This window comes from Ceratotherium simum, chromosome 17, assembly GCF_057802395.1.
Source record: "Ceratotherium simum simum isolate JZ-2026a chromosome 17, ASM5780239v1, whole genome shotgun sequence".
Lineage (NCBI taxonomy): Eukaryota > Metazoa > Chordata > Mammalia > Perissodactyla > Rhinocerotidae > Ceratotherium > Ceratotherium simum.
Genome location: NC_141916.1, coordinates 39,033,777 through 39,044,251, shown reverse-complemented (window position 1 = coordinate 39,044,251; position 10,475 = coordinate 39,033,777). Strand labels below are relative to the sequence as shown.

Below are 10,475 nucleotides of genomic sequence, written 5' to 3'. Positions count from 1 at the left end.
TATAATAAATCCAGGTAGGATGAGTTCTCCCAACTTGTTTTCCAACCCTCCCTGCCCCACAAAAAATTATACCAGCTTTTCTTGGACCTTAAGTTTTTGTATGAATTTTAACATCATTTTAACAAGTTCTATGGAAAACTCTGATGAGATTTTAATTATAATTGCATTATACTTATTGATTACTTCTGTGAAAACTGAAATCTTTATAATAAGTATCTTATTTATGAATATGGTTCATTTTTCCATTAAATATAATCGCATCCATAAAGGTCTTATCTTTCATTAGTTTCTTTCTTAGCTATCTGTGTTTTTTTCGTTTTTCTAATTGTTAATGGATGCTTCTTTAAAATTACAAACTTGTGCACTTCCTGAAATAATTTCTTAATATTTGCTATTACATCATTTTACAATTCAAAACAGCTTTAAAATTCTTAAAATGTCAACTGTTTAATAAAATACAAATTATACAAAAATAAGAGATACTTATCTGAAATGTCAAAGTATTAGTACAATGATTATTTCTCCCCAAATTAGAACACATGACCTAGTGTTTCTAGTAGTACATGATTTAACAAAAAAATATGCCTAAGTCTGGAAAATGTTGGATCAACTTCCTTGCTATATTATAGAACTGTATTTCTTTTCCCTTTTTTAGTTTAGGTTTATTGATAGCAAGCTATTTAGTGATTTAGAAAGGTAACTAGGTTCTTCCTGACAATCAGAATGTAAACTGATGCTAATGAGGTAATTAAATATTTTGAATGTTAAGCTGAATCCAGTTAGTGATTTAATTTACCACTAACAAACTATATTCATCACGTACTAAACTAAGTGCTGCAGGGAAGACAGAGATTAAGAGGTCAAATCTCAACCCATTTTCCTCAATCATAAGGAAAATTAAGAGGTCCCAATAAATTATTTGTGGATTACCCAGTTTCCAGTATTCCCTTAAGAGGGGAAATAGCTGCCATAAACCCTTAAGACTAAAAGTTTGAAGCTAGCTATTTTAAGGCCCACTCACGGATACTGTGAAACAGCCGTCTAGCCCTTCTAGCGCTGAGCCTCAAAACTATTTTCCTTTCCTTCCTTTTCATCTTCATCCCAGTCTATAACCTATTTTTCCAGGCTCTGAATAATGCTCAATATGGTCAAACATCTGACCTTAAAAAGAAATCCTGAAGTGCTGTCGTAGTTTTACCCAAATATCTTAACTGTCCCAAAGATGAGGATCTCGCAACACTGCTAAGGAGAATTTAGTTGCCAACCCAACTATGTAGTCCCCAGTACACAGCAGCTCTGAGATCAAGGCGACCCAGTTAATCCTGGTTGCCCAGGCTCAGGCCAAGTTCAGAGGCTGATCCCGGGGTTATCTCAGGACGTGTCCCTCGCTTCTCAGAAAAACTCAGCCCTAACTGTAACTCAGACCCCAAGACCCGCCTGATCAGGTGAGCTAAAGCTTCAATGCCTTTCCCGTTTTGGCAGGGATTGGGCTCACTCCGGCGGAGGAGCCCCGCGATTTTCAGACTGGCAGCACGCCCTGCAGCGTCTGAGGACAGCCCAGGAACGAGCTCCAGCCCACCGCCCCATTGTGTCGCGGGCTAGCAAGTCCGCCTGGGCTCCTGACGTAGGCGGAGGCCCCGCCCCGCGGGTGACGTCAGCGTCAGGCCAGTCCCGGCATGCTTCGCGGCCGCCGGCGGTCGAGCGCAGACGAGAGGAATTTTCCCCGTGAGGAGCCCGGGCTCGGTTCAGCTGCTGTGCAGACCTGGGTCGGCGAGAGTGCCCCTCCAGCCGTTCTCCTACCGCTCGCCTGTCAGTCTGAACGCCCCCTGCCCTCCCGCGAGGGCGCCCCGGGACGGAAGGATCCACCAGCCTGTCGGCGCCCGCCGTTCTCGTGGTCGCCGTCGCCGTCGTCGTTGTGATAGTCTCTGCCGTCGCGTGGGCCATGGCCAATTACATCCACGTCCCGCCCGGCTCCCCGGAGGTCCCCAAGCTGGACGTCACGGTTCAGGATCAGGAGGAGCAGCGCTGCCGGGAGGGGGCCCTAAGCCTCCTGCAACACCTGCGGCCGCACTGGGACCCTCAGGAGGTGACCCTGCAGGTAACGCCCACACCTCAGCCCTGGGTCTCTGCCAACCCCGACGCGGCCTTGGGGGCTCTCACGATCCCTCTACTCCCGGATGAGCGAGGAGGACCCACGAGAACGTCTTCTCCCTCAGTCCTTGGGGAAGTGATCCCCTATTTCCTCCGTCACACCTAGGAAGGTCACTCCCCCTGCCTTTACAATTGCTAATATTGAGGTTATCCCGAAGGCAAATTTTCTCTTTCTAGAAGCGGCTACGTAAGTGACGCACCCCCTCCACCCCGGGAAGATTCCTGTTGATAGTTGCCCCTCCTCCCCCTCCTCCATCCTTTCTAACTGCAAAATGAACCCTTTCCACTCCCCTTGCAAGAGATTCTCGCCCCATCGGCCCAAGCAACCTTCTCTCCTTCCACAAATAATGCAATAATTAATCCTCTCTGATCTTTTCCTTTTTCTTCCCTCCCCTCGGTTTACACCCATTGATGCCTCATCCTGCGTTTTGTCTTCTCAAATCCTCGGATTGGCGAGAGGACTCGATTCCAAAGTACTGGATCCATGATCATGCGTTACTAGATTGAGTTCTTAGGTAGCATTATACACATTATTTTGTTTGAATCGATGTTTCTGAATTTTTTTTTAGTCGTATGATAAAATTAACAATACCGATGTTAGAATGATCAGTGGCTTGTGAATATTTCTTTTTCTTGAGCCACTGTATTCATAGATAAAAATTGAGAGGAAAAAGTTAAGAAGCTAGGCGTTTTCTAATAATTTATTTCTAATAAGTTATGATTTAGTATACGTGAAATTTATTTTGAATACTAATTTATTTTTAACTTTTGGAGTTGCAGGAACTGTATACGAAAACGAACCTCCTTTTCCCTTGCAAACAGAAAACAAAGTAATTTTAAAGGCTATGATAATTGAGGTTTGTTTCATATCTGAGCAGTAATGTAAGAACATTCACTTGAAGTAGCCAAATCATCTGCCTTGTTTTGTTGACTAATTTATTTCAGCAGTGTTACTGGTTTGACACTATCTCAGATTCTTTGTTAAAGTAGTCACCTATACAAAGGTGAATAAAACATGAACAGTGCCGTAGGGCCCAGAACGGTTCCTGACACTCGGGCTTTCATGTGTGTTAGTTTCATTTCTTATTGCCTACAAGAGTTTTGAGCAGATTAAAAGGACCCGTATGTTTTGGGGAAAAAAATTGTTAGACAAAAATTTTGAAATTTTAAGGAAGTGTTTGTTAGCCGAGTATATAGGACATAGTGAATCCAAAATGATTTTCATGTGTAATTTAAAAAATTTAGTGTATTTTTTTATTAAGGAAAAAATTAATTGAAACTTCCAGAATTCAAACTTCCGAATTGAAACTCGACACTTCTTTATTATACATTAACTTATTTGTAGTTTATTGTAGATGTTTATATTTATTAAAATGATTTATATTCTGACAGTCAGTCATAAATTAGATATTAACTAAAGGCAGTGCCACTTCCTGGTAAATTCTGGTACTGACAAACGATGTTACTTTTTAAGCAGAGACTTTAAAGGTTGAAGCTTTGAAGCTTGGAGTTTCCGTTGATGTATGTCTGTAGAACAGTAATAATAGCCACCCTGAGGTACTATGTGCCAGGTTGTGTTTTTTATCATTTAATCCTCCAAGCAACCATATTCGGTAGGTACTATTTTTTTTTTAGGTGAAACTCAGTGAAGTAAAGCCAGGATATAGGTAAAAAAGGGACAAAATGTGGTAACATCAAACTGTTTTTTGATTGTTGGAAAGTACTTGGGATTGAATCTTGTCTTCTATCTATGTAGCAACTTTTGACTTTAAGACCTTTGGACTCATCATCTAAACTTCTCATATACTTATTTGTAAGTGAAGGTAAATACTACCACTTATTTTGTCCTAAGGATGATTATTAGTTAGAAATACAATCCCTCCATGTGCAAGCAAAGCTTTTCTTCCAGCAGCTGGGACAAGTACTAAGCTGAATTGATGGTTATTCATTTCTCAGTTTAGTAGATCTGACTCGCACATTTTCTAGGTCATTACAAACTCTGCTTTTATGATGCTTCAGGATTTCTTTAGTAAATCTCAATGGGAATATATTTTTTTGAGATTTGCTTTTATTTCCTTTGAAGTATAAAGATAAAAATCATACTTCACATTTCAGAAGGGCAAATATGTATCGTATAGTCAATAGATTAAAACAGTTGGGGGTTAGTAATATAGGCCATTTTTTCCCCAAAGATTCAAAAAAAAAAACTTTTATGTGATTTAAAATATGCTTTAAACATACCTTAGAATCTTACTCTAGTAATACTTATTTTACCTGGCAGTTAACTCCTGCCAACTGAACTGTTCAAAACATATTGGAAAATCCAGAAGCAAGCAAAAAAAGACTTTGGTGCAGTCCAAATGATAGAGGGCCCAGTCTTTTCTCAAAACTTATGGACACAAGGAATAATATATCTCATTTTAGATAGGATTTTAACAAGTTTAATCGTTTTGTTTTCCTATCCATATGAAATTAAAAGAATGCAGTGTAAAAGGGGTGGTGAGCTTTTTGGAGTGTAGTATCTTAGAATAGGCAGAGTAGACTCTAAAACAATACCAGTCACAATGTTTTTTATTTAAAAATATTTTACTATTTATAAAGCATTTTCACATACCTTTACACAACAACAATCCTATGAGGGAGATGTAGACTGTTAATATGTGTTTTTTGTTTGTTTGTTTGTTTTTGTGAGGAAGATCAGCCCTGAGCTAACATCTGCCAATCCTCTTCTTTTTGCTGAGGAAGATTGGCCCTGGGCTAACATCCGTGCCCATCTTCCTCTACTTTATATGGGACGCCGCCACAGCATGGCTTGCCAAGTGGTGCATCGGCACGCGCCCGGGATCCTAGCCAGTGAACCCCAGGCCACCACAGCGGAGTGTGCGCACTTAACCACCTGCGCCACCGGGCTGGCCCCTGTTTTTTTGTTCTTGCTAAGGAAGATTTGTCCGCAGCTAACATCTGCTGCCCATCTTCCTCTTTTTTTTGCTTGAGGAAGATTGGCCCTGAGCTAACATCTGTGCCAGTCTTCCTCTATTTTTTTTTTTGTATGTGGGTCACCGCCACAGCATGGCTGACAAGTGGTGTAGGTCCATGCCCAGGATCTGAACCCGAGAACCTGGGCTGCCAAAGCGGAGCATATGGAACTTTAACCACTAGGCCATGGGCCAGGCCAGGCCAGCCCCTAATATGTGTTTTATAGTTAATGAAGCTGAACTTGCAGTTTGTAAATGGCAGGTCTGGGATGAGAAGTCATCTTATGAATTATTGCTCTTTGACCAAGAAAAGTTCATGTTTGTATATTATAATTAAGGCAGGGAAGCCATTTCTTTGTCAAATTAATTTCTTAAAAATTAAAGCTTTGGCCCATAAAAAGATTTTGCTTTAAGTTCCCCTGAACATAAATTTGTGTTACTTTTTCCACACGTGACATTATTTTAAAAAGGGGCTTCGTTTCAGCTTTCCTTTGAGATAGTTATTCCTTTTGTTATGTAACAACTCCCTCTCTATCTTATTTGAAGTTACAGAGTTTTGATTTATTTACATTTCTTTGGGTAGTCCTTGTATTCCTTTTATAAAGAAATAAAAAATCAAGTGAGATCTCTTAGGCTCAACAGAATAATTCTCAGGAGACTCTTAAGATTGTTTTTCTTCTGAAAGAGTTGATGAATTGGTGTTTGGAATATTCCAGTGTGTTGTCTCCAGATCTTTCTGTCTGCAATATTGAGCAGTGTTTTTTCATTCACTTGTCACTATGTGAATTTTTCTATAACTTGGGACTTATAGTAGATGATGGCAAAGGCTTGATAGGTAGAATAGAAAGACCATAATTATTATGTGACATTATAAAGCTAACATATCTGTTCTTGTTATAGGGTTTCAATGAAATCGCTTGCTGTACGGTACCTTATATTAACTTAGTTTTCCAGTAAACAGCATATTACAGTGGTCAAGAGCATAGAGTTTGAACATAGTGCTGGTTTTGAGTCCAGGCTTTGTACTTGACTGGCTTTGTTACCCTGGTCAAGTTACTTAACTTTCCTAAGCCTCAGTATCCTTAGCTGTAAAATGGATCCAGTTGCTAATATCTCAAAGGGTTGTTGTAAGAATGAAATAAATGCTTTCTCTCATGATTATCTCGTGATGGTTATTACTGCTACTGAGTACCTACTGTATATTGGATTCCCGAATCAAAAACAAGCAATACATCCATTCTGTGAAATTCCTAGTTTGATGGGGAAGACAAATAAGAAAATAATTACAGTATGGTGTTTTTGGAATGAACATTCAAATTTTGTTCACGTGCAAAGATTACACAAGAACATTCCAAAAGCATACTATTCCTTTTGCTGTGCTACAAGTTTTTGCATGTTTTGAATGCATACTTTTGAAATCTGTTAATTTTATTTTTTAAGCATACATATAAGTGTCTTGGAAACTAATCTTTGTGGAAGGTTCTGTAGCTAGCTACATAGCAGTTTTCATATCCCATTCCTCTTCTTTATCTAACCATGTTGGAGATAGTTACTGAAATATTCTATTAAAAATCTATAATCCTTTTTAATACTCATTTGATGTTTAATATTTAATATTTTATTTTAAATGAACAGTCAAAAACCAAATATATACAGTTGCTCTATTAAATTGTGTTTCCTTTAGTGTTCTAATTTAGTAAATAATCTTTCCCATTTTTAAAAAGATGAGTTTGTTCTTTAAGTGATAGAAGTTTCTGAAAAGTCTTAGGTAAATTAAGTAATATATTAAGTGAGTCAGAAGGATATGGTATTTATAGGATACATATAAGGGGTGATAGTTTTTATTCAACATAACTTTTAATATCAATGGTTAGGTCCAGTTTTCTATTCCCTATTCCTTCTCTGTTTTCAGTGTTTTGTAATAATAAAGTATTCAGGTGAGTGGTGGGACCTAAAACTATATTGACTATGGCTAAGAGAGATGTATAACGTCTGAGTGGCTCCTATCAAAGATCTATAATGTTTTGTAGGCTCCCATGTATTTTATTAAGATTTGACTAAAAAGTTAGGAACCTAACATGCTAGTTCATTTCCAGGTATTAACAGCTGTGTAACTTGGACTAAGCAAACTGCTTCAGCTCTCTTTGGAGCCTCAGCATAGTGTAGTGCAAAGAGGATGGTTTTTGAATCCTATTTTAGCCATTTGTAACCTTCTGCAAGTTTTTAAATCTCTATAAAATGGGATTAAACTATCTACCTTGGAAAATAGTAGAATAGTAGAAAATAGTAGAATTTTACTACTATACTACGACTTAGCTACTATATTACTAAGAGTAGTTTTGCTACTAGTACTGATTTTACTACTTTACTAATAGTGTTAGAATAGTAGAATATTGTGAGAATTAAATGAAGTACATAAAATTATGCATAGTGTATTTTAGTACTACATGCCTTCATCTCTCATCTCCAAAACTCCCCCAACTCCCCCATCACCCCTCCACCATTCGTAAGTGGGAAAATTGATCTGAAAGAATTCTAAGCTCCTAAAATTCAATAATTCTGACATGTAGTTTTTGTACTAGGCATAATGCTAGTTTTTGGCGGCATTCCTGTGTACATCTAACTGTGGTAGAAGGTAGGCATGGGATAAGGTAGGAGGGAAGGCTTCATAGAGGAGGGGGTGGGTACCTGAGCTCAGCTTTGAAGTAAAGATATGATCAGATGGAATGGGGAAGCATTTCTGGGCAAAGAAAGCTGCTTCCAGAAAGCTAGACTACGAGTGTCTTGGGCAGAGTGGAGTATGAACAAGAAAAGAGGTCGGAGTGATTTTTGGGAAAGGGAGTGGTTAAATATGAAGGTTTTGTGCCTCATTAAAGAGGTGGTATTTTATTATCTAGACCGTAATGGGAAGCCACTGAGTGTTTTTAAGCAGATGAGTTATATCGTATCGTTTAGAGAAGTAGCAGCAGCTACAACAAGGCCTTCATTTCCAGTGAAGGAAATGTTTTGAATTGGGGAATAAGTGATCACTTAGGACGTTGGTTTTGAAACTGGTGGTTACCACACACTAATAGGATACGAAATCAATATAGTGGGCTGAAACCACTACAGTTTAAAAAGATGAGTTAAAATAGGATGTGATAGGATAGATCAGAAAGTCTTGCAAGTAATAAGGTAGGTATTGTTTTGTGAAACTTGTTTTAGTTTTGTATAAGAGTCTATGTACTGAATTAGATGATGGATATATTTCTTTGTGTATTGCATTAAAAAATGTTTGCAAAAGACAACCTAGGAGAGACTGTTGTGTTAGTCCAGATAAGGACCCAAATTAGGACAGTGGCCTTGGAAATGGAAATAAGGGACAGATTTGACATTTCAGAAAATAAATGTGCAGGACTTGTTAATTGCTTGCAGGTGAGGGAGGAAAAGGGGAACTTAAGGTTTTTTTTTTTGTGGGTGACAAGGATAGGGAAGTAATTGAAGGACCTATATTTAAGGAATCAGAGGTTATATTTCCTATGATTTTATCTTAAAAGGAGTTATTTTACTCTTCAATATAATAGATACCCTTTTAAAAATATTGCAGTACAACAACATACAGAAAAATGCATGAAACATAAATTGTTGTAGAACAAATAGCTGTGTAACCCAAACCCAGGGAAAGAAAGAAAATAGTACCAGCAACCCAGAATATCTTCATTTCCCTTCCTGGTCCTAACCTCTCCCTCGCTCTAGTGGTAATCACAACAGCAGTTTTTTAAAAAAAAATTAAGTTAACAAAATAGACTATTTCGAGTTAGTACTTCTTTTCAAGTCAGTACTCTGAGAAAATAATATTCTAAGTGCATGAATTTCCTTTTACAAGGGACTACATAAACATGAAATAATTTATTTTTACTAAAAAGATGTATCGCAATATTAAAACTTTGGGGGGAAAATCTCATTTCCTATCCATATTTTATTTAAAAATCAACTTTTTTTCGTTTATTACCTTCTACTTCTCCCATACATGTTATACATGTAATCATACTGTATGTTCAATTTTGTATTCCTTTTTTTCACATTTCATAAACATTTTCCCATGTTTGTATGGTATTGACTATAATTTTTGATAGCTGTAAACATAATATTTGGTCATAGTAAACATCATGTGATTTATTATTTTTAAAACGAGGTTTTTAAAAAATTCTAGAGTATAAAGAAAAAAGTTAGAAAGGCTCATATTCTAAGTGTGTTGATTTTGTTTAAGAAATATAGCCAATAAAATAATAAAATATTCATAAAATATTTAAAACATATACAGAGCTATAAAATGAAAAGTAAAAAGTCTAATCTCCCTCAACTCTTAAGCCATTCTCCCCAGAGGTGATATTGTAAACAATTTCTTTTGAATTTCTAAAAAATTAGCAAATTATAGATTTACCAGGGCACATATCGACCTATGTTTATAAATATCAGTAAATATAACTGTATTCCTTTTGTATAACTAAGTTATTATGTATTTTGCTTTTTAAAATAATATATCTTTGGGCCGGCCCTGTGGCTTAGCGGTTAAGTGCGCGCGCTCCGCTACTGGCGGCCCGGGTTCGGATCCCGGGCGCACACCAACACACCTCTTCTCTGGCCATGCTGAGGCCGAGTCCCACATACAGCAACTAGAAGGATGTGCAACTGTGACATACAGCTATCTACTGGGGCTTTGGGGGAAAAAAGGAGGAGGATTGGCAATAGATGTTAGCTCAGAGCCGGTCTTCCTGAGCAAAAAGAGGAGGATTAGCACGGATATTAGCTCAGGGCTGATTTTCCTCACAAAAATAAAATAAAATAATATATCTTAGACATCCTCCCATGTCAGTATATATAATCTGCCCCATATTTTTTAAACAGCATTGAATTGTTTCTATTTTTTGGATACTAAAAACAGTATTACAGTGAACTGCTTTTATACATATATTTTGGATAACTTTTCTAAGTGTATCCATTGAGTAAATTCTTATTAGTGGAATTAAAAGATTAATAACTGTGTGTGTCAGTCCAGAGAAACAGAATCTCATATATATACATATATATATATATTTTTTTTTCCCCCAAAGCCCCGGTAGATAGTTGTACGTCATAGTTGCACATCCTTCTAGTAGCTGTATGTGGGACGCAGCCTCAGCATGGCTGGAGAATATATTCACCACACACTTACATACGCACATGCATACAGGATTTATTTCAAGGAATTGGCTCACACAGTTGTGGAGGCTGTAAGTCTGAAATTTGTAGGGGAGGATGGTAAGCTGGAAACTCAGGCAGGAGTTGATGCTGTGGTCTTGAGGGAGAATTTCTTCGGGAAAACCTAAA

The 10,475-nt window shown here is 37.7% G+C and overlaps 1 protein-coding gene across 1 annotated transcript in view; it reads left to right on the top strand.

The window, feature by feature from the left end:
* The first annotated feature begins 1,695 nt into the window (after window positions 1-1,695).
* The window catches only part of ETNK1 (ethanolamine kinase 1), a 73,725-nt gene continuing 64,945 nt past the window's right edge, over window positions 1,696-10,475 (top strand). The window contains exon 1 of the mRNA XM_004444073.3: window positions 1,696-2,098. Coding sequence (XP_004444130.2) covers window positions 1,943-2,098 — 156 coding nt within the window. The 5' untranslated portion in view covers window positions 1,696-1,942. The remainder of the gene's footprint in view (window positions 2,099-10,475) is intronic.